The sequence below is a fragment of the Procambarus clarkii genome, chromosome 81, assembly GCF_040958095.1.
Source record: "Procambarus clarkii isolate CNS0578487 chromosome 81, FALCON_Pclarkii_2.0, whole genome shotgun sequence".
In the NCBI taxonomy this organism is placed as follows: domain Eukaryota; kingdom Metazoa; phylum Arthropoda; class Malacostraca; order Decapoda; family Cambaridae; genus Procambarus; species Procambarus clarkii.
The window spans coordinates 23,278,259-23,304,622 of NC_091230.1; the positions used below are offsets into that span (position 1 = coordinate 23,278,259).

The following is a 26,364-nucleotide window of genomic DNA, read 5'->3' on the forward strand; positions in this document are numbered from 1 at the left end:
CAAAGGAATTATCCCAGCAGGCTGACTGACATTTTACCAGAGTATTCCACCTATGAGCCCTGGCAGAGTTCAGTAGGGTTTTGAGTTTTATGAATACATTACTGTTGGTTATTCATAGTTGATTTATTTTGCCAGTCACTCCACAACACCTTAATAACCCTTAAAGGATAATTTGGAAATTTTCTTCTAGTGCCAGTGGAATAGTCATTCATTCTGACTGTGCATTATATAGTTCTATGGACACAACAGATCACAGCTTTAAGAGTAACCAAATAAACTGCATCATGACGAACTCAACTGACAAATATACAAGTGTACTATGATGTATATTGACTCATCAAGACCAAGTTCAGCAAAATGAAATTACTCAAAGGCTTCATTAATATAATTTTGACTTTCCAAACATAAATGAACTTTGATCACCCAAAACCCAGTTAAATGAAACTTGATTACACATACACTTGATAACTTGATCTCGATAACAAATACACTTGATTTTTATTGATTTATTGATTTATACACAAGGAGGTAAAATGGGTTATTTTACTACATATTTTAGTGATCAGGTGGTACATTCCCACAAAGCTGACTTATTCACTTAGTTCAATATGTAAAATTTACAGGTCTTTATAGATGATTATATATTTTTCAATTTAAAGGACAATGCAAGTTAATAGAAATACAAAAAAATACAGGAAAGTGCCAGTAGGTTTTAGACAGCTTTCATTGAAATATTTGTATAAAATCAGATATTACAAGCAGACCTGTTTGAGCTACACAATCACATAGCTTGGCTAGTTTTTTATGTGACTTTCAAAGCTCACATAAAACATTTAAACATAAATGGTGGTAAACCTCACAAGTATTAACATTTAAATTTGGGTGAGTAAATTGTCAGTAACATTAAGTTTCTTGATGCTTTTTTTGTCTCTTTACCTCTTCTTGTATGTTTCTTGTGTCTGTTCTGATGTTTTTTTTTTTTTGCCTTGGTTGTTTGTTGATTAGCATCTTATGCCTAATAAGAACATAAGAATAAAGGTAACTGCAGAAGGCCTATTGGCCCATATGAGGCAGTTCCTATTTATAATCACCCAATCTCACTCATATACATGTCCAACCTACGTTTGAAACAATCAAACAATCAAGGTACCCCACCTCCACCACGTTATGTGGTAATTGGTTCTACAAATCAACAACCCTGTTACCGAACCAGGGTGTCTGTATACTGTCGCCTCTTATAGCTCAGCTTTTGTGGTGACACTCCTGTTGGCATTTGAGATCGATGTCTACTTAAGTTCTGGCAGATCATACTCTGGTCAGCGATCTTGGTCCTAGTTTGGCTTATGTTGGCCTGGGTTGGGTTTTCCATCCCAGCGTCTTGTCTTCATAATTGTCACTGCCACTCTCCTCCTCCCTGATAAGTGCCATGTTTTCCAACTTGTTTGTTGATAGATAGCTCCCTGATTCACTCCCCTGCCCCCATCACCAGGTACATTGGTTCTTGTTCTGTCAGTACTGGACTGAGTTATGGTGGCAGAAGCTGGGACCTCCCAATGTCTTGCCACCAGAAGATAGCCAGTCTTAACTAGGGGGGATTCAGGCTATATTCTACGGGAATCAGCTGCAGAGTCATTTTGCTGTTTCAGTGCTATGTTTTTTGTGAACCTTGTAGTTATCTGTACTGCTTCACTTATTCTCTGTATGTTTTCTCAGTGAGGGGTGATCATAACAATCCACTGCTCTCTGTGTCTCCGTGACGGGGCCAGGGAGCAGGGAATTCTGTCCCTGGTTCCTGGTAGGCCATACAGGACTTCTATGGCTGATGTGACTCAGTAGGTGGGAGTAACCCTCTCAGCAGCTAGCTTCAGGGAGCCACCAAGGCCTTACAAGAAATATGTTTTACTACATTCAAGGTTTTTTCATGCAATCTTCTTTAAACAACAGGAATTGTTACTACTTTATCTTTCTTGTCATATGCAATCCAAAATAATGATCAACAAATAAGATGTATAACAAATGCTTTTGAAATTTTAGTGGTCTTATTTGAAACTACAGAAATATTAAAATGCAAAATATATAGAAAATAATCTGTATAAACCACAAACTGGCACAGAGAAAATTTTAAAACAACATTCTTTGAAAGACGTATACAAAAAGGATTAAATGCAAACAATATACAATTATATGTAAACTATAGGATATTCATAGTTCATCATTTATAGTTCTATATGTTTAACAAAAATATTTATTGCGAAGCTTTAGCATAGTCATACAAAATTAAACACTAACAACCACACACAGTATTTAGAAGGACCCCTATTTTGAAAGGTCTTATATTTTTCTTAAGCCAAATATCTTTTCTAGAGACATGTACCAGTTTATTATCTTCATGAAACAGACATACCGATCTCGCTGAGAAGTACACACAAATTTATAGACTCCACACTAGTCGTAAGTGTGAGTCAGTAGAGGAGCGAACAGCATTATGTTAGGGGTTTCAAGCACAGACACAAATGGAATTTATGTTACTATTTACATCAACATACAGGAATTAAAAAGCACATCTTTGGCTAGCATACAGAAGCATATAAACAACACTTTTGATCTAGTTTACCGTCCTCCTCATCCGCGTGCTGCTTGGCTTTTTTTTTTTTACAAAAATAAAAAATATAAAAGTAAAGATTATACTGTATATTGTATTTTTAGTTCCATATCATCCCAAGACACAACAGAGAGGAGGCTGTTCTATGCTCAAAAAGTTCTATAGATGAATTTAAGCTGTTGCAGTAACTACTGTAGTAATGATTCAGTTACTGTTGCAGTAACTACTGTAGTAATGATTCAGTTACTGTTGTAATAACTACTGTAGTAATGATTCAGTTACTGTTGTAATAACTACTGTAGTAATGATTCAGTTACTGTTGTAATAACTACTGTAGTAATGATTCAGTTACTGTTGTAATAACTACTGTAGTAATGGTTCAGTTACTGTTGTAATAACTACTGTAGTAATGATTCAGTTACTGTTGTAATAACTACTGTAGTAATGATTCAGTTACTGTTGTAATAACTACTGTAGTAATGATTCAGTTACTGTTGTAATAACTACTGTAGTAATGGTTCAGTTACTGTTGTAATAACTACTGTAGTAATGATTCAGTTACTGTTGTAATAACTACTGTAGTAATGATTCAGTTACTGTTGCAATAACTACTGTAGTAATGATTCAGTTACTGTTGTAATAACTACTGTAGTAATGATTCAGTTACTGTTGTAATAACTACTGTAGTAATGATTCAGTTACTGTTGCAATAACTACTGTAGTAATGATTCAGTTACTGTTGTAATAACTACTGTAGTAATGATTCAGTTACTGTTGTAATAACTACTGTAGTAATGATTCAGTTACTGTTGTAATAACTACTGTAGTAATGATTCAGTTACTGTTGCATTAACTACCGTAGTAATGATTCAGTTACTGTTGCAATAACTACCGTAGTAATTATTCAGTTACTACTGCAATAACTACCGTAGTAATGATTCAGTTACTGTTGCAATAACTACCGTAGTAATGATTCAGTTACTGTTGTAATAACTACCGTAGTAATGATTCAGTTACTGTTGTAATAACTACTGTAGTAATGATTCAGTTCTATAAATTGAAGACAATAGATTTACTTTAGAAAAATGACCTGAATGTTCTCCTATAGAAGGGAATCTAGGGTTTTAGAAAGGCTACTCATACAAGACCCTTGTTCACTGCAAATTGTCATATATATCTACTAAAATATAAGAACAAATAAAATTTTATTTTAATATTTCAGCCTCTGTTTCTTCGTGTCTTAGCAACAGACCTTACCGATAATAAACAATAATAAAAAAGGTTAGTACAAATAAAAAACAAAATACAGTACAAGAGTATATATATATATATATATATATATATATATATATATATATATATATATATATATATATATATATATATATATATATATATATATATATATATATATATATATATATATATATATATATATATATATATATATATATATATATATATATATATATAATACAAAAATTTGTATTCAAAACAAAGAATGCCATACTGCTAAATGTAAAATATTAAAAGAAAGGATCAGTAACAGTTGATAACAATTACCGTAGATACTAAATTAAATACAAATAATACTTATCTTTCTGTTAAAGGCTTAAATCCTACACACTCCCTTTTTCCTGACACACTTCAATTCAAATTCAATGCAAAATTTACAGTATATATAGGGAATTTCAAATTAAACTGTTATGTAGCTATCAGATAATTATATATTTTAACTCTTCACTGAAAAATTATACTAATGGACATATTAAATGAGAAAGAAAAAGTATGTGTGAGGATTTCTCAGCATCTGGGAGAAAGATAACTATTAAATTACCACAACAAAAATCTTTGAATGTAATGAAATGCCTCTTTCTGGTGAGTCCTAGGTATCTCCTTGGTGCTTGCTACCTCGCAAGCTTCACCCATTCCAATACATGCCTGACCCTTGCAGACCCTTGCCCCCCCATCGCCCCGACAACAGGGCGAACCTGGCATCACATTAACACACCTAAAATGGAATCAAATATAGCAATCTTGTGATAATCTAAAGGTATCTCTACTGAGTATACCTAATTCTGTCTGTTGATCACATTTCTAAATCTTTTATTCCAACAATGTCACTGGGACATGACCCACATACTCTCCAGACAGATCAGTCACTACCTTATTCAGGAGGACCTTCTCTGCCGTTTGCCAAAAGATTCTGATGACACAACTATTCAGCTCAGGTGTACTGTACATTATTATATGCTGCTTTTGGAAATAGAATATATATTTCCTATTATAGCTTTAATAGAAATAAAATGTATAATGTGGTATCAAAATATATACAAATAGGTTTTAAGTCATTGGTGTCAGTAAAAGAAAACATTGTTTTGGGATTACAAAACTGTATACTGTACAGTACACAATTCAAGAGGACACAGGACATCTTCAAGAGAAAACTAGAGTTTACTTCAAGAAGTGCCTTACCAACTGGGCTGTGGTGGATATGTGGGCCTGCGAGCCACTCCAAGCAACAGCCTGGTGGACCAAGCTCTCACAAGCCAAGCGAGGCCTTGGGCCAGGCTTGAGGAGTAAAAGAACTCCCAGAACACCATCCAGGAATAATCCAAGTGCAGGTTCATTGGCTTCAAGACCTTTTTAGTGTATCAGTGTTTTATACTATTTTTGTAATAAATAATTAATTTGCTTATATTAGTGAAATGATAGTAGTGTAGAGTATATGCATTTGTGCATATTCAATACTTATATATCAAAATCACACACACACAAAAAAAAATTTAATACAAAAATAATGTTGAATTTTACATTATTCAGTATGGGAAAATCTGGTCTAGCAAGAAATTCTCAACCATCCAGACATCTAACCCATTGAATCCAATACGATCCAGAAAAGAATCCTTAGATTCCATCCACTTTTCAATTTAATTTAATTCTACTGGAGTCAGAATATACTGTATTGTAGTGTACAGAACAGTACACACAAGAGCAGAAATAAATTAAAATATCTTCATACAATAGATAGGGTCAAGTCCTATTTAGCTCACAATAACAAGCCAAAACTATATAACTAGCTTTCATGAAGATATGATTAATCAAGACAGAGAACCTACCTCTAGTGAGCTTCCCTCTGGCATTGTTTGAGGAGGTTCTGGAGGGCACAGAGTCGTCTACGGGTGCACCCTGTCCAGCGGAGGCAGACTCGTATGCACTATAGTAGCTGCTCACTGGGCTGTTGGAGAATCAGATGAAAGGTTAAGCACACACAGCTCATGAAAATGGGCCAATGGTCAACACACACAATGCACCACACTAAAAATTAAGACAAGCAGAAACCAGTTTACAAAAATGTGACCCCGGAGCAAATTTAGATATTATATGTATGTATAGTACATAACAAAAATTTTTTTTAACAAAAATGTCACAAAAAGAACCACACAGTAGATGTGTATCCTCAATGACATTTGGTCACGGGTTATTACAATGAATCTGCTTTATAAGATAAAAGAGATTTACAACTTAAAATGAACAAATACTGAACGTGATATTAGAGTACGTATGTGTGTATGTGTAATTACCTAAAAGTAACTACCAAAGTGTAGTTACAAGATGAGAGCTACACACCTGGTGTCTCATCTTCTCTATAATTTTTGACATATGATGCTGAAACAACTGATGGTTTTTGTATGTCACATTATCACTTAACATGCTCCAACTGTCCATAACTCTGCTCACAAAAGAGAACTTTCATAAACACTGGGGCCTCAATTTACGTTGGTAATCCGTTCCCAGAGACGTATCGTAAGTCGAAATGATTTTACCCATAAGAAATAAAGGGAATTGAATTAATTCATTCCACACCCCCAAAAATATTAACTTAAAAATACATTTTATACTGAGTACAATTTTTTTCTCTAACTACAATACAGTACATACGTTTATCTTACCTTTATGGAGGACTCTTAATAGCATATATGAAAGATGATGAGGAGGAGGGGGGGAGAGGAGGAGAGGTGTTCCTGTTAGGAAGGGGAGTCCCCTTCCATTATAAGATCAGGCAGTGATGACTTCTCTGGGGTACACTCTCTCCTACATTTTGCCTGCATACCACTAGGACCTGGTTGTGGTTCACTGCTTGTTTGGCTCACTAAAAACCTTTCCATAGATTTTTGTTTTTCATACGTTTTAATTTTTGTTTGTAGTGAGGCATCATAGTGTCATTAAAAAGGTTAAGGCAACGACCTACTGCACCGTAATTTGGGCGAGTCGTTTCAGCAAAAGTTTGCAATTCTTCCCATGCTGCACACATTTTCATAATTAATGAGGAAGGAACATTCTGTACTGTCTCCTCCTCCCCTGAAGAAATTTCCTCAGGTGTCTCTTGTTGCTGCTCCTTGTGAAGTTCTTCGGTGGTCAGTTCTTCGCTGTGTTGCTCTACCAGCTCACAACACACAACATTCACAACACTATGAATGCCACTTCTTTTTCTAAATGTCTCAAACCATCCCCTGCTCGCCTTAAATTCTTTCACATTCGTATCACTCGTTCCAGGGGTTTTCTTTGAAAGGTCTTCGTGCAATTAACTTGCTTTTTCACAAATGATGGCCTCTGAAACTCTATTACCCACTAACTCCTTGCTGTGTATCCAAATTAATAATAACTGTTCAACATCCTCAAGTGTTTGTGTTTTATGTTTCGTGATTGTTGATATGCCTTTTGCCACTTTAGCACTCATAATGTCCTTTTTCTTAGCAAGTATGGTGGATATCATTGACTGAGATTTGTTGTACTGCCTAACTAGTTCAGGAACCCGCACACCATCTTCATATTTATGAAGGATCTCTTGTTTTTGCTCTATGGTCATCCTTACATATGTTTTCATATGTTGAACCTTAACACTGACTTTCTTGGGACCCATGGCATGATATATAATAATCAGTTTTATGTTCAAAAAGCAATCACCAAAAAAAAAGCATATCACTAAAAAAAAATTATTTTCTTATAAGCGTGATCATCACTAAGCGGGCAGCTCTAGTAAACTGAGGCAGGTTGGCCTGCGCGACCAGGAACCATGCGCTCGGTCGACCAGAATGTGTATCAACAAATATTGTTAGTCGTCGACCCTATCGTAAGTCGAGTCGCATTTTCCGATCAAATTTATATCGTAACTCGAAATTATCGTAAGTCGGGGCAATCATAAGTTGAGGTGCCACTGTATATTCTTTTGTCCCCCTTTGTTTTCTTAGCTTAAATTGATGGCCTCTTGTTCTAGAAGTTGTTAAAAAATTCCTCCTTATCAACTTATTTCTGTCACTATTAAACAATAGTACATTATTAAGCTGTTATTAATACTTTATTAACAGCGTTGTATAGCAGTACAGTATACAGTAACTGATCCACCAAAATGTGATGTATTGCTCAGATTATGGCCTTAAATTGTTATGCAGATTTTATAGTAGATTTAATGTGTTGTTGTATTGGACAATAATTTATTGATCTGAAGCTTTCAAAGTGATGTCCTCTCCATATTTATGTGTTTCAAACACGATTCCTAAAGTGTCTTTGCCACTCCACGCTTAGTAAACACTGCTCTGTAATTTTAATTTGTCTTTGAAAATTATTTGTCTTCTCCGTGAAGCAATTTGGCACCATTTTCCCCCTTCATGCTTCTGCCTGTATTATGCTCATATTGTATTGTTAATAATCTTTACCTCAGCCTTACTTACTAGGCCTAATTTTCTTTAACAAACTGCTCTATCACTTGAACGTTGAAAATAACATTCGTAGAATGTTATTTTTAAAGCTTTATCCTTTGTAACAAAAAGAAAAGGTTATCTTGTTCACTTTATATTCAGCACACACCCAGATTCTGAAGAATGCCAGTCTACCAACCTAATTATCTCTGCTTTATGCTAAAAGATCACAACATATTTTCTTATCAGTTTCCTGCTAGTAAATGCATGGATGCACACTGTAACTATATTTTTAGCCTATACGGTGGAAAAATATTCAGTATTTTACATGATACCATCAACAATAATCTTCTTCTTAAACACTGCACTGTGCAGAGCACCTTAAGGTGCCCGATCGAGAGTGTGCAGAGCACCATATGGCATTTTTAGGTATAGGGAACGATTCAGAACTTTCGCAGGTACACGGGGCTCACATTCTGTGCCTCAGGACTCCTGCAAACAGACGACATCTTGAAAAAAATCATCAGCATCCGTGCTGGCTGCAAAAGCCTTAGTACTGAGAGAGTGATTAAGGCTGGTGTATGCAGGAGCAGTACACAGAATCGCTGTGCAGCTAGGCGCCACAGCACCAATTAGTAATGATGAATAAAATAGGTAACTGAAATTATTTTGCGTTGAGAGTGTAATAGATGATCCCGACTGTGATAAAGACTAGTTATGATATTCACACACACAGCACCCACCCATTGTTTTCTGCAACTACGCTTCATGAAATGACCTTATGTTCCTTCACTAATGTTCATTTTCTTATGGAAATAGATTCATATTAATGATTTTGTGACAGCAATGTGATAATAACAGCAGTTTTTCAACAATTCCTGGGTTTTGTGCCTCAAACAACATGTGTCCAGTTGTTGTCTCGTTATTTGATTAAATATTCATGAGATATCAATAATGGTGCATGTATGTGTGCCAAGTTACTCCTTGCAACCATAAAACAGAACAAATTATTATTTTTTGACATTCACAAGAATACAGCACATCATGCATCTTCATGCAATCTAATCCATGAAAAATGTTATCAAACTAATATTAATGAAAAAGGATTAATTATAACAACATGACAGTGAAGGTTATACTCACATGTATAAAATTTAAATACTTTACATTAGAAAGCACATATTCAAGTGTTCACTTAATGGACTTCATTATAAACATTCTCTATTCTATTATAACTCAACAGAGATGAAGACTCTTGGATTCTAAAGTTGCATACAGAAGGAAGATGACATATGTGTTACACACATCTAGATGGGAAAATACCAGTAGAATATACAGTACATATATATATATATATATATATATATATATATATATATATATATATATATATATATATATATATATATATATATATATATGTATGTCGTACCTAGTAGCCAGAACGCACTTGTCAGCCTACTATGCAAGGCCCGATTTGCCTAATAAGCCAAGTTTTCATGAATTAATTGTTTTTCGACTACCTAACCTACCTAACCTAACCTAACCTAACTTTTTCGGCTACCTAACCGAACCTAACCTATAAAGATAGGTTAGGTTAGGTTAGGTAGGGTTGGTTAGGTTCAGTCGTATATCTACGTTAATTTTAACTATAATAAAAAAAAATTGACCTCATACATAATGAAATAGGTTTCTTTATAATTTTATAAGAAAAAAATTAGAGAAAATATATTAATTCAGGAAAACTTGGCTTATGAGGCAAATGGGGCCTTGCTTAGTAGACCGAGAAGTGCATTCTGGCTACTAGGTACGACATATATATATATATATATATATATATATATATATATATATATATATATATATATATATATATATATATATATATATATACATATATATATATATAGTGTAAGAAATAATAAGAACTAGAATTAACGATGACTATAAAAATGTGAATAGAATAAGAAGAATGACACATGAAAGGAGTATGATCATGTAAAAATGAATCAATGTTGAATGTAATGAAATGCCTCCTTCTGGTGACTCCGTGGTGCCAGCTACATTAACACCGCCACCCAATTTGATCCATACCAAGCCCTTGCAAGTACAGTACAGTAATAATAATAACAATAATAATAATAATAATAATAATAATAATAATAATAATAATAATAATAATACTGTCATAATAATAATAATTTATTTAAAAAATATACATAAAAATATTATAATATACAGGGGGGTTTAATTTTTTTTACAGAGTACCCTGTATACATTTAATAAGGCCACTAATACGCATGGCATTTCGGCCATAACTTAAAATAATACAGTGAGGTTGTTTAAAGGATTGATGAGGTAGGCACTTAATACTAAACAAGTAGTATGCTAACATATATATTGCCCAAAAGAACTTAGCAAATGATATATAGAACTGTATAGCTTTTAAGGAAGGCATAACTTGTAAGCCTACTGGGAACCAGAAGACAAAACCCGGCCCTTTTTAAAGAGGCACAAGGAGCATAGATCACCCCAATCAAGAAGTGGCCACTAGAAAGGTGAGTGAAGAAAAACAAAGCATAGAAAATGAGACAGTGCAGCCCTAAGATTCATGAACCACACAGTTGTAAAGCAGTACTCTCCTTAACCCCTGCACTGCGCACCTGTTTTAGGCAAAAACTTCATAGTGCTATTGTTAAGGACATATTTTTGTTAGTTTTTATAAATGTTCAGGTAAAGTTAATGTCAAATTGTTTCCAAGCTCAACTATTATCATTTCAAAACACAAAGTGATGAAAACATTACAAAACATTAAAATATAGCCTAATTAAAAAAAAAAGACCAACTCTCAAGACGACATTTGTTGGCCGGCGCAGTTGAAGGGTTAGTGCCACCTGTGCACCACCATTAGACTGAACACCCTCCTCAATCCACAAGCCTTAACACCTAAGTCATATAGCCAAGAAGATAGAAAACTTAAGATTTTTGAATAGGGAAGGGAAGGATCCCAAGAACTCACTGGTAAGAGGCATTTCATTACATTCAACACTAGTTTTTTTGGGGAGGACTCCTATGGTGGCTCCTATTGGTGGCTCTTTGTCACCATGGAGAAAGCACAAAAAAGGATCCTACTTCTAAATAGAAAATTCCAACCCTGAAATGTTTTTATATTATGTAAAATGGCATACACCCATTAGAAGAGCAATGAGTGTCATACAGAGACCTGGAAGTAATCAGGATTGGGTACTTAAATGTTACAAATCAATCTCAATATTAAAGAAGAACTACATGCATTCACTCCATTGACAAATATGGAATATAGGCACTGCTTTTCACAGTCTCCATGACATAATGGTATGGTTACAGATTGACATGGTGCCAATCCTTAACTGCAGCCTCTGTTCACCCAGCAGTGAATGGGTATCTGGTTGTTAAACGATTTGGTAGATTGTATTACAGGGAAAAATTAGAATTAAGGACCTGCCCGAAATGCTATGCGTGCTAGTGGTTTTACAAGAATGTAAGAACTCCTGTATATATAAATATATAAAAGTATAAAAATATAGTTGGAATAAAAGAGCATCTGATTACAGTATTAATATTAAAGATACATTACACATGAAAATATTGAAGATGTATGACAGGATTGAACCTGCATCCTGAAACTTCTCAGGCGCAAGCCAATCGTAGTCTAATTGGTAGTACATGTGCCTGAGGAGTTCAGGATGCAGGTTCGATCCCATCGTATGGCTTCAATGTTTTTTCAAAGCTATATCTCATTCTTGCAATTTCTTTGTGCATACACTAAAGTTAGTGGAAGCATATATTAAGCAGCCAGCAGCACATCTCACGAGAGACAGCACCTATAAGAAGTGTTACTGGAGGACTCTGCTCTACAGAAGTGTATTATTGTACAAGAGAATGTAAAGATTCCAATTCCAAATTTTTTTATTTTTAAAGTGTTAGAAAATTATGTAGGCAAGAAGCTTGCACTGAACAGTATAAAAAGAGCAGATGAGAAATCACATCAACGTAATATATATATCAGTGAGAAAATCCACCAGGGCTATGAGGTGAACGCAAACCTACGACCCCGGCATTGCCAGTCGCGTACTCTACCACTGGACCACCACTGACTAGTAAAAGTTATACAACTGGATTTCTACTGAAATCACAGTTAGTCTGGAGGCCCCTACTGAAGCCAGTTCAAGATTTTATGTATGACCCACAAGCACTTCATAAACATGCAGAAATCACATTAACGTGATATATATCAATGAAAATTTCTATGTGTTTATGAAGTTCGGGCGTAGGGTGTAGGACCACTTTGCCCTTCCACTCGAGTGCTCGTGGATCATACATAAAATGCTATGTCATGGGTTCGTATCCTGGCCGGGGAGGATTTACTGGGCGCAAATCCTTAACTGTAGTCTCTGTTTAACGCAACAGTAAAATGTGTACTTGGATGAAAAAACGATTGTTCACGGCTGGGATCGTATTCCAGGGACCTGCCCGAAACGCTACGTGTACTAGTGGCTGTACAAGAATGTAACAACTCTTGTATATATCTCAAAAAAAAAAAAAAAAATCTTGGACTGGCTTCTGTAGGGGCCTCCAGACTTCTTGTGATTTCAGTAGAAATCCGGTTGTAGGATATTTACAAGTCAGTGGATATCTAGTGGTAGAGTATGCGACTGGCAATGCCGGGGTTGTGGGTTCGCGTTCAACTCATAGCGATAGTGGATTTTCTAAGTAAAAGAAAATAGTATAAAAAGCAAAATAATGATATAATACACTTATACAAATTATTATAATAGCTAAGCTAAAGAGGAGTACTGCATAAAGCTATTAGTGAATATGTGCTTAATGTTAGTAGTGATTAGACTGATGAAACATTATTAAAATGTATAAGTCTAATCAAACTTTTCTTGAGAAAATTTAATTTCCCAAGTGTGAAAACTTTGAACAGTAACTTTGGCAAGGCATTCAAATTATGAGGCTGAAAACAGTGAGAGCTTTAAAGGATGAGCTGAGAAAACTTAAAGGAAGCAACACATTTTGACATGCTCTAAGTATGAAAGACAGAATCAGAGATAATAAAACAGAAAGAAACATGTTTCTGTACAAAAAAAAACAGCAATAAGTGTGGTAAGATAAACATTTGGAAACAGTATAACTGCAGAGTGAGGACATGCGCAAGGTGTGTCATGATTGCATCCCAGTACCTGATATCGTCATCCCACGGATCCGGGCGATACCTACAGGGACAAGGACAGGACAAGAGAGGCACGGTCAGTCACTCCCTCCTTACTCATGCGGGGGCAATCCAGACCAGCAAAGAGTGACCACGGGTATGTGACATACTAGGGATATCAGCAATATCCTAAAATATGAAAGACATCTCCATGGGTACCGGATATGAAAAATATATTGTACCATTGTATACAAATTTATGTATGAAACAAAGCCCAAAACAATATAAAGCACTACTTTTTACTGAACAATACATATCTTCTTTTTAAATTGATTACAAAAATATTACAGGCATGATTTTTTATTTTTATTTTATTACATAGCAGTACAACATATTTACTTAAGTTATCTTGACTAGTTAAGAGTAAATGACCACAACTAGCCTGGAATGCCCCCTCCTATGCATCTTCAAACACAGAGAATACCAAGCTTATGGAAAGTCAGATCGCTAAGGTTACAGATACACGCGAGAAAACTACAACATATATATAGTTCCACATATACATTAGAATTAAAGAGAAATGCAATTTCATAGCATTACTACTCCAGTTATTACTTTTTTTGAAAAATATTGGCAAAATTCAAGTAGAGGTTTTGCTTTACTGAGAGTCAGATGCTTATTGAATCTCAGAAGTCATTTTTTTGGTTAAAACTATGCAGACTCTTAAAACTAAAAAGCTAGGAAGGAAAGCCTCTAAATATGGTATTAAACCAGAAAACAAAAACACAACATCAATACCAACTGCACCTATAATCTTTCCTGTTGTTTGGTCGACTATTGTAGGAGAGGTCCTCATCACCAACACCTGTCTGCACATGTCCTTCATTCTTCTTGTTGTGTTCCATGGTGTAATCATCGTAGAAGTCGGTCCTGCTCTTGTCTCCTGCCACTGAACTATATCTTTCACTATAACCTTCCTGTAGACTCAGCTCCCCGCCGTACTGACCACCGTCATCCCTCTCGTATGAATTTTCTCTACTGTTTTCTAATGATCTCTGTGGTGTGGACATCTGGTTGGCGACGGCGAGGAACTGCGAGGCGGAAGAGTTGGGGTGCTGGCCCACAGGGTAGTTGATGTCACTTGTGTAATCACTGTCTTCAGACATTCCAGCTAAGAAATGTAAATTGGAACATATTAATTACATTCACCAATTGCAAACTGGAATATAACTCTCACTTCCATGCCAAAAATTTGCAACTCTTAATTTGTTATGATTTCTGCCGAATTCTTGCATCATAATCTTGTTAACAATGTGAAAATGCATAACTTAACAAATTACCAATAAAAAACAATAATTCTGAATAGCAAATTATATTTATTTGAATCTTAAAAAATATTGTGCATACTGTATTTAATAATTATTACTTACCTGATAAAATATTTCCATATCTCTTGAACTATATTTTTGATGTGCACAAAAAATTTAACTCATTGTTAATTCTTTCTGTTTATATTTTTAAATTTGTTCAACTCTTTTTCCTTTAGAATTAAATCTTACTAAAGAAATACACATACAGATGAGTCTCATTTAGCATTGCCCCAATTAACATCATTTCAGTTTTACGTCATTAGAAAAAATAGATGAATGAAACCTTCTATAGGACTTTCTAGTCCTATACCCTACAGAGTTCTTCGTCTACTTGCTTCCATTCTGAGCTGTGGCTGAGAGCACGGTCGACATATGCGTTAACAACACTCCTCTTGTACCTGTCTGGGCAGTCGCTGTTGGCATTTAGGCACATTCCTATGTTCGTTTCAGAGTTCGAAGAACTCTGTAGGGTAAGGCAGGTCCTAGTCAACAACGGCTTCTCCAATGGTTTCGTCGAAGACATCATAAGAAGGAAAGTGAAACGCCATGCAACCTCTGAAGAGACAACTAACACAACACCTATACCCCCTATTAGACTATTTTACAGGAACTTCTTTTCCACAGCTCATAAAACGGAGGAAAGGGTCATGAAAGATATTGTTAATAGAAACGTTATCCCTACACACAAAAATCAGAGGATACAACTGACGATTTACTATAAACCAGAAAAACGGCCAGCCTACTCATGAGAAACTCTCCAGACACAAAGCAAAACGCTTTAAAAGAGACCAACGTCGTCTATGCCTTCAAATGCCCTCTTGGGGACTGTAAGCTCCATAAAACCCAGTATATAGGCAAGACAACAACATCTCTTTCTAGGCGTTTAACGATGCATAAGCAACAGGGCTCCATTAAGGAACATATAATCTCTTCCCACAACCAAACCATCGCCAGAGAAATCCTAGTAAACAACACAGAAATCATCGATAGATACAGCGATAGCAGACGGCTTGACGTTTGCGAGGCACTACACATTAAGAAGTCAACACCAGCAATCAACAGCCAATTAATGCACAACTATATTCTACCCACCTCAAGACTCCGCTCCAATATAGAAGCATCAAGAAATATGGACCAATAGGCTTTCTACAATCACTTCTATTCAATACCCATTGTTTCGTGTTCTGTCTTGTGTTGATGAAATTAATACCCTATTAATGCCACCTCTTGTTCTGTCTTGTGTTGATGAAATTAATACCCTATTAATGCCACCTCACCCCATCCACCTCACTCAAATGTAGATATAAAATCGGAGATGCGTAAGTTCTATTCAGTTGTGTATTTGTAAACTAAAGTCTTTGAAAATGTAATAAGTTTTACGAAACTCGCTCGTGTCGCGTCAGACTAGAAATAAAAATGAATTTTGGAGAATTGATTTTTGATTTACCTCCAACAGTGAAAAGATTATATATATATATATATATATATATATATATATATATATATATATATATATATATATATATATATATATATATATATATATATATGTCGTACCTAGTAGCCAGAACGCACTTTTCAGCTTACTATGCAAGGCCCGATTTGCCTAATAAGCCAAGTTTTCATGAATTAATTGTTTTTCGACTACCTAACCTACCTAACCTAACCTAACCTAACTTTTTCGGCTACCTAACCTAACCTAACCTATAAAGATAGGTTAGGTTAGGTTAGGTAGGGTGGGTTAGGTTCGGTCATAGATCTACGTTAATTTTAACTCCAATAAAAAAAAATGACCTCATACATAATGAAATGGGTAGCTCCATCATTTCATAAGAAAACAAATTGATTAAATATATTAATTCAGGAAAACTTGTCTTATTAGGCAAATCGGGCCTTGCATAGTAGGCTGACAAGTGCGTTCTGGCTACTAGGTACGACATATATATATATATATATATATATATATATATGTCGTACCTAGTAGCCAGAACGCACTTCTCGGCCTACTATTCAAGGCCCGATTTGCCTAATAAGCCAAGTTTTCCTGAATTAATATATTTTCTCTAATTTTGTTCTTATGAAATGATAAAGCTACCCATTTCATTATGTATGAGGTCAATTTTTTTTTATTGGAGTTAAAATTAACGTAGATATATGACCGAACCTAACCAACCCTACCTAACCTAACCTAACCTGTTATAGGTTAGGTTGGGTTAGGTAGCCGAATAAGTTAGGTTAGGTTAGGTTAGGTTAGGTAGGTTAGATAGTCGAAAAACAATTAATTCATGAAAACTTAGCTTATTAGGCAAATCGGGCCTTGCATAGTAGGCTGAGAAGTGAGTTCTGGCTACTAGGTACGACATATATATATATATATATATATATATATATATATATATATATATATATATATATATATATATATATATATATATATATATGTATATATATATATATATATATATATATATATATATATATATATATATATATATATATATATATGTATATATATATATATATATATATATATATATATATATATATATATATATATATATATATATATATATATATATATATATATATATGAATGCATTTCGCAAGGTACCCCTTACATTTTCAAAGACAAATTTTTCATTCTTTGCCAAGGCTTATATTCGCTTGGGGTTGAGGTGTTACAGGATGTGATTGAGATGAGTAAGTGGATGAATGGCATAATGGATATTAATAGGCCATTATATGCCTATGTTCTTGCTTCTACTTTGTTGGTTCGTGGTCTTGAAGTGACCCCCTCCCCCTTGAAGATACTTCGGGGGTCGAAGTGTCTTCAGCCCAGCACGAGCACAGTCGGACTCAGCACGAACACAGTCGTACTCAGCACGAGCACAGTCATACTCAGCATGAGCACAGTCAGACCCAGCACGAGCACAGCAGTAGCTAGCAACAGTACAACAGCAGCCAGCACTAGCTCAGAAGCAGCTGAAGCAATCACAGCAGCAGCGAGCACCAGCAAACCAGATGCAAACATCTAAGAACGTTGTGTGTGGAGTGTAGATTTAGAACAAGAGTTAAATCTAAGTACATATTGTTAAAGTGTTAAAATTAAGGCTGCAGTAATTTTAGTGTACAATACATTTCATAAACTGTATTGTAGTACTGAACATACAGCACAGTACATATTTACTGTACAGTATTCACAACTCCATGAGAATTCAAGATGGACATAATTCCAACAATAAGGTAAATAAAAACTGTAACACAGTATTTTTTAGTAGAGTAGTAATATATAGGTTCAGTATATAATATAATAATGCATTTTTATTGTTTACAAGAAAAAAAACCACTGATGCACCCATTAGTTTATCTGAAGTAGACCTAAAAGCTTGCAAAACCGCTCTCCCTAACACGCCCCACTATACACACACACATAGTAGACGGTTGGAACAAGTTAGGTGAGAAGGTGGTGGAGGCCAAGACCGTCAGTAGTTTCAAAGCGTTATATGACAAAGAGTGCTGGGAAGACGGGACACCACAAGCGTAGCTCTCATCCTGTAACTACACTTAGGTAATTACTCACACATTAGATTGAGCTGGGGGTTTCTTGTGGCCCCTGGTGCACCACGTGTCTCCTGATCCATGATGTGGTTGAGTATCTCCAATTTTCTCTGCAACTCCTGTGCCTCCGTCTCCTCCAGGTCTGCAAGGAAAACCATCAGGCAAGGGATCGGGCCCTTAAACACTACAGCTACTGTACTACTGCTATAGGAACACTAGCTTAAGAAAACAAATACCATATGGACTGATATGCTAAAAAAAATCTGGAAAAGCAAATAAATAATAAACAAAATTAAATAAAATTCAACGTGCTAATACATGGATGTTAAAGACAAAACAAATAAATGGTGTTATAATTATACAAACAAAACTTTACTTCCTTTACAAAAAAACATAATTTTCTAGCCTAAAAAATTAAAATAAGGCCAGTTTTCAATCTTTACAAAATTTATTTTCATTGTTGATCACATCTACTGTTTAGTGCATGACTACTGTACAGTATATTCTAGAGCTTACTGACCCATAACACTAATATCTTGCTCATACTAAAGGTACAATATTGCTTAACATTATTACAGCATCATCCTACTGTATATACATTTCTATTAAGCTTTGCTTGAGTGTTCACCAGAAAACTTGGAAAGAAATATTAAGATATATGTATATTTTTGGAACACTCGAACAAAGTGTAGTCCTTAGGTGTCATAGGTTACCTTTCTTTTGCTCTCCTGATTGAATGGTTTCTGTGGCCCCTTTCCGACTCTTTTCAGAAAGAAGTTTCCCAGACTTTTCAACTTTAACTGCTTCATCACCACTTATTTTATTAGTACTTTCCAGCTTGAGCTTGTGATTATTTCCAGGGGGACAAACTTTTTCACCAGTACTACTAGCCAGTGAAGGTGGTGATTCTGATCCGGGGGAATGTCTTAGGTTTAGGAAGGAGAAAAATCGGGATTTCTCTCGAGGTGTAGAAGTTATGGAAGTGCTGATGATGGGTGTGGCGGTGGCACTCGTAAGCATGGTAGCGGAAGCTTCACTGGTCCTTGAGAAAGAGAAGGTGAATCCTGATGTAGGCGACGAGATGGGTTTCTCCGAGGAGGGTGACCACCTAAGCTCTGTTGTGGTCCCAGTCTCCTCACTTGAACTGTCCACAGGTGGGAGGTAAGCTTTTGTAAGGAAAGAGAACCTTGTACGTCCAAAAGATTCTGTGCTAGAAGCTTGTTCAGTGGAATCAGTGGTGACTTCCTGTAAGGAAGAAGCATCATGGGCTGTAGGTTCAGCCCGCGTAGGAGACCTAAGGAAGCTGAAAGTGCTGGAGGGTACATCACCATTGACTTCAGTGGGGTATTCTGTCTCAGCTGTCGGCGAGGTCTTAGGGGACGGTACCTCGTCGGTAGCACTAGACTTAGAAAAGAAACCACTAGAACCAGACAGTGTTAGATAACTACATGTAGAAGATGAATCCTCCAAGTTAGGTGATGGTTGCAAGGGGTCTAGTCCTTCACTTTCTCTTAAAAGATTTTCTTTCAGGAGTTTGATGTTGAATATACCTGAGGAGGGTGTGGCACTTGGACTGGAGGTTTCAGGGAAAGTTTTACAAGGGAGGTCTTTATCTGGGGATGACACTGACAATGAAGCAAATTTTGTAGTAACAAGTGTAACTTTTGGGCTAGATTCAGTTATTGCATAGGTAGAGACACTGTTTTCAGAGTTCCATGTAAACGCCTTCTCATCACTGGCTGGGGATGCGAGTTCTGTATGTTTTTGTGACAATGGTATTTGAAAACTAAATCTAAATGATGACCCATTCATATCTGTTTCACTTACAGTTTCACTTGACTCAATTTTAAAATCATCACTTTTACTAAGAAATCTAGAAATGCTACTTTCAGCACCTAATTCATCATTGCCAATGCCGGAGTCTACGGTCTCTGAGGCAGTGGCGGTAAGAAGGTTGGATTTGAAAGATGGCATCGACGAGTCCAGACACTCATCATCATCATCCTCCTCATTGTCAGTGCCAGTTTCAATAGTTTCAAACGTAACAGTATTGAGAAGCTTAACAGTGGAGATACTTGGGCGGGCGGCTGACACGTTGCCCATGAAGGAGGAAGGTGGAGAGAGGGAGGAGGAAGGGGCAGCATCCAAGCCTCCAGCCCCAACAGTGGAGGCGGAAGCTTGGCCAGTCTCCCCTTTGCCACACGGGCCGTTGGGAAGCACTGGTTCCAGAGCTGAGGGAGAGATAACCCACAAAGTGAGCCTGGGCACCACCACCCACGCTACCCACACCCACTTGTCTATTACACTTAGTATTTAGAAACAACAATAAAAAATAATAATGCTATCCACAGTCAACCATCTTATGTACTATTAAAGAAATACCCACTCCCATACCTCTGTTCCTGCTACATCTTCTACTAACCCCCCTGCAACCAAACCTACTACCTATAGTATAGTTCCTATATCCTTCTATTTTCTAGATCTACTATTCGTGTTTCAAATATAACAATAATATGATGCAGCTAGATGCATAAAGATATTATAGGTACAATCAATGCCTATATATGACCATGTCAACACACACACACACACACACACACACACACGTGAGAAGGTGGTGGAGGCCAAGACCGTCAGTAGTTTCAAAGCGTTATATGACAAAGAGTGCTGGGAAGACGGGACACCACGAGCGTAGCTCTCATCCTGTAACTACACTTAGGTAATTACACACTTAGGTAATTACACACACACACACACACACATGGATGGCGATATACTAAAGAAATTGTTCATGACTTTTGTTAGGCCAAAGCTAGAATATGCAGTTGTTGTGTGGTGCCCATATCTTAAGAAGCACATCAACAAACTGGAAAAGGTGCAAAGACATGCTACGAAGTGGCTCCCAGAACTGAAGGGCAAGAGCTACGAGGAGAGGTTGGAAGCATTAAACATGCCAAAACTAGAAGACAGAAGAAAAAGAGGTGATATGATCACTACATACAAAATAGTAACAGGAATTGATAAAATCGACAGGGAAGATTTCCTGAGACCTGGCACTTCAAGAACAAGAGGTCATAGATTTAAACTAGCTAAACACAGATGCCGAAGAAATATAAGAAAATTCACCTTCGCAAATAGAGTGGTAGATGGTTGGAACAAGTTAAGTGAGAAGGTGGTGGAGGCCAAGACCGTCAGTAGTTTCAAAGCGTTATATGACAAAGAGTGCTGGGAAGACGGGACACCACGAGCATAGCTCTCATCCTGTAACTACACTTAGGTAATTACACTTAGGTAATTACACACACACTTCACACACTGAAGGACAAGAGCTACGAGGAGAGGTTAGAGGCATTAAATATGCAAAAACTAGACGATAAAAGAAAAAGAGGCGATATGATCACTACGTTCAAAATAGTAACAGGAATCGATAAAATTGATAGGGAAAAATTCCTGAGACCTGGAACTTCAAGAACAAGAGGTCATAGATTTAAACTAACGAAACAAAGCTGCCGGAGAAATATACGAAAATTCACTTTTGTAAACAGAGTGGTAGACGGTTGGAACAAGTTAAGTGAGAAGGTGGTGGAGGCCAAAACCGTCAGCAATTTCAAAGCATTATATGACAAAGAGTGCTGGGGATACGGGACACCACGAGTGTAGCTCTCATCCTGTAACTACACTTAGGTAATTACACTTAGGTAATTACTTAGGTAATTACACACACTGTGTATAAAATGTTGCATCTGCAGTTAACAGAACAGTATCTGAATTTGAAATAAACAATGCAAACACACTCATCCATAGTAACATGTGTAAAACACTCATATCCATGTTATTTCATGCAAAAGCACTCATATAAATTATAAAAAGGTACAAAGCACTCATATGCATGTTCAACAGCATCCTGATATTAACCAAAAAGGAAACTTCCCTTGCATCATTATACATGTAAGCTTTTCCAAAACTTACATTTTGACCTATATGCATCATCTTTTCAATGACAAGTATTTTTATACAAAATTAGAATAAAACTGTACCCAATAAATTACACCTATTATATAATCTCCTATTAAACTCAGTAATTTGCACTAACTCAAGAGAAACTATTCCCCATTTTGTAACTACAGAAAATAATGTCTTCCTTAATCTGTAATTCATTCTTACAAATCCTATACCCACTGGGCACAATATGAAGCCTAGATATATACAACTGCTAGATAGAGGTATGGGGAGCGTGTTTGTTTATAGATATAGATATATATATTATATATTATACTGTATATTAAACTTATCTAAATATATTTATATTAAGATTTATTATTTGATGTTCTGGCTAGCAATATTGAATATCAAAATATTAGGTGCCTTAAAGAATTAGTTACAAGGGATATCAAGGTAAGACCACAACTAAGAGGGAGAGAAAGCTCAAGGTTTGCGTATGCATAGGGAAAAAAGATGGGTCTTGACTCTTAGCTAAGAAGAATATGATCTAATTATTTGAAGGACAAGTAGAGGGTTGCCAGCGGCTGTTTGAGGATAAAGGGAATCTCAGAGTTCAACTTAGCTCCTTAAAAGTATCTTAAGAGTAATATAAAAGACTATGTTTTACTAAAGAAAACAGGAGAACCAAAATTAAAAACAGCAGAAACCAAATTATAAAAATAAAAATAGAGATGTAGAACTTCAAAGATGGCAAAGAAGAAAGGCAGAACAATATATCTGGTTCTTAACAGTGTAAATCATCTAACTGTGGAAGAAGGAATTATAAGCTTAATAAGAGGTTGAGTATTCCTATCAGTGAAGAAAATATAAAATATGAAAATTACATAGCAGAGAGAGATTAAACAAAAATTTAAAAGAAATGGATATACATCAAAATTAGCATAAAGGGAGGATGAATCTGCAAAAATTGAACTACAAGACAGCACCCAACAGTTGTATTAAACACCTCAGCCAAATTCAGACGATGAGTCACAATAACATGGCTGAAAATATGATGACCAAAGTAGAGGGATGCCCTCAAGAAATTAAAAAAAAAAAAATTGTGTTCAATGTAATGAAGGGGAATTCTTTTTGGTAGGACCTCAGTGGCCTCCTGAAGCTATCTCACTAAGACAGCTTCTAACTACTTAGTCACATCAGCCATAGAGTCCTGTATAACCTACCAGGGACCCGAGCAAGAGTCTGGCTCCCTCACAGAGGCACAGGGAGGAGAGTATTATTCCACTCACACTCACTGAGAAAATATCCAGATAGTAAGCAAAGAAATGCCCTTGGGTGGGACAGAAATTATCGGGCACATTTTCTTTGTCCTAATGCCTCCCTTCACCTAGTAGCGAATAAAACCACATGAGTTTGGTAACTGTTGTAGGGGTTGCATACTGAGGAAGGTCAGTAGTTCGACCTTGTGAGGACCTCAATACAAATCTAAAGTATACATACACAGGCTGCCTGTGTATGTATACTGGGCCAGAAGCCAAGGCTGAGACAGACACCAAGGAGCCAGATGGATAACCTTGCCCAAGTAAAGTACATTTCTAACCTGGACAGCACCCAGAACTGAACCTGAGGAAAGGGACAGAGGAACTCCCACCTCGACCAGTTCAGGAGAAAGGTATCCACCATGAGAGTCGCGCAATAAGGAAACAGAGCCATATAGGTGCTTTGTTTTGGTGCTTTGTATTCTGTGAACTTTGAAGTTGCCTGTATTGCTTTGCTTACTTTCTAGACATTTTCTCAGTGATGGTGATTATAAAAATCCCCTGCTCCATCTCTAATCTGTCATCCAACCACTTGGGCTGGATGGTAGAGAGGTGGCCTCACTTCATACATGTCGATATTCAATCCCCGACTGTCCAAGTGATTGGGCACAATTTCTTCTCTCTGTCCCATCCCAAATCCTTATCCTGATCCCTTCCAAGTGCTATATAGTATTAATGGCTTGGTGCTTTCTGCTCACAAATTCCCTTTCCTTCCCTTTGCCTCTCTGAAGGGGCCATATTCTGACTCTGGTCCCCAGTAGGCCATACAAGATTTCTATTGCTGAAGTGACTCTTTAATGGTAGACTATCTCAGTAGCTTCAGGGAACTGTCAAGAAGCTCCTCCTGTAATGAGTGGGGTAATTCTGGAATAATTACTTTCCTTCATTCTTACTTATAGTGCATTTACATTATTAAAAAAATAGGAATGTAATAACTAGTACTGTATGTAATGTTTTTTATTGTTATTAATCTAAATGCTTTGTTATATTGAAATATCAGTTTGCTTTATTTTTGTCAATGTTAATTTTTATGTTTCATCTGCCATGTTTGTAGATTTCCTATGCATTTACATAGCAAATTTCCACACCACCTTTACCCTCAGAGGGGTAGCTGGACTCGGCTGACAGAGGTGGTGTTGTTACGGTTGTGAGGCTCTGTAGCAAGGTGTTAATCTTAGTTTTGTCCCACTGACACCGAGATTTTTGTTCTCACAAGTGATTGTTTTCTAGGTATATTTCCAATTTCTTGTGTTTTTTGTTTTTGTTTTAAATTCATATAATAAGTCCACCTTAGTGATTTACTCGAGTCCTGAAATTGAAAATAGTTCCGACATTCACTTGGTGTTCCCCTCATATTGGAAGTGTATCTTTGTATGTTAAATTTGTTTTGAGTTCCTAATTTTAAATAATATACAGTATATGTACTGTCGGTAAGAAGGAGAGGAAAATAATTATTTCAAAATTACTCCCTTCTTTACATTCCATAAAAGGAATGTTATTAAGGAATTACTCCCTTCTTTACATTCCATAAAAGGACTGGAAGGTAATTAAATACAGATACAGTATATGAGGATAAATTAAAAGCACTTTAACAAGTAAAGGACCATTATAAGGTGATGAAGGGATAGGCATTACAAAAAAAAAAAAACTGTACAAACTCTTCTTAGTGCAAAATATAAAACTTAAACCAATCAAAAGACTATAAATTATAATAACACACTTCATTATTATTGTATCTTCTTCTCCAAGCCATAAGACTTTCTCAAAAAGATGAACATAATTAAGGTCTTTATCAAGATTTTTTTTTATATATGAATATGTAAACATCAAACATGTAACATTTTCCCATATACTGTACTCTTTATATATAAGGATTGATTGTTTAAGATTTACGTACAGGGTATAAATAGGAAAAATTTATGGGTGGCATTTAAGTGTAGTCTTAACTGGAACTAATTTAAGCTCTTAAGGAATGAGGGAACTTCCAGGTCCCTAAACTGGAATGGAAGATTAAGATACTTTATAATAAAAAAGGCAACAAGGACCTATAACTTGACAATGATCAAGACGAAAAAAATATAGTTACACAAAAAAACTTTTGAAATAAATTTCTGACAATTCTGAAACTTATTTATACTCTAATGCAAAGGATACTATAATCACATATGTGAGAAAGTTCAAATGTGAAACATATGGTAAGTAATTAGGAACAGAGGTTGGGGAATTAGACTTGACAAAGTAACAGAAACAGGTCTTATAGTACAAAATGTGGAATTACCGGTATGAAGATTTACTTGGCACTTGTACTTAAGAGAGAGGATGCAGAAGAGAAGGAAGTAGCCTTATTCCTAAAGCTTACCTAAGTACTGTGCTGTACCAAACCAAGCTTTAAACCCTTTCACTCATCTGAACAATCAGGAATGCTTTTTGAGATATATACAAGAGTTGTTACATTCTTGTACTTGCTTGAGATTTTGTGTATCTTGGTGCTATGATCACTCAAGAGAATTTGTTTTTTGGCAAAATTTTTTAATTTATCACTTTGTTTCAGTAAAATTGTCAGAGATGTGGCAGTCATTTCTTATACAGCTTCTACTGTGAGAAACAAAACTTTTTCTTCAGACAGTATGGCAGTGATGTCTAAGATCATTATTGGAACCAACTTGTGGGCTGCTAATGA

At 35.9% G+C, this 26,364-nt stretch overlaps 1 protein-coding gene across 2 annotated transcripts in view; it reads right to left on the bottom strand.

The window, feature by feature from the left end:
• LOC123773199 (uncharacterized) overlaps window positions 1–26,364 on the bottom strand; it is a 394,183-nt gene that overhangs the window by 54,546 nt on the left and 313,273 nt on the right. For both annotated transcript variants that reach the window (XM_069315377.1, XM_069315378.1), the window contains 4 exons: window positions 18,446–18,565; window positions 14,303–14,666; window positions 13,527–13,559; window positions 5,722–5,840 (listed from right to left, as the gene is read on the bottom strand). In XM_069315377.1, coding sequence (XP_069171478.1) covers window positions 5,722–5,840; window positions 13,527–13,559; window positions 14,303–14,666; window positions 18,446–18,565 — 636 coding nt within the window. The remainder of the gene's footprint in view (window positions 1–5,721; window positions 5,841–13,526; window positions 13,560–14,302; window positions 14,667–18,445; window positions 18,566–26,364) is intronic.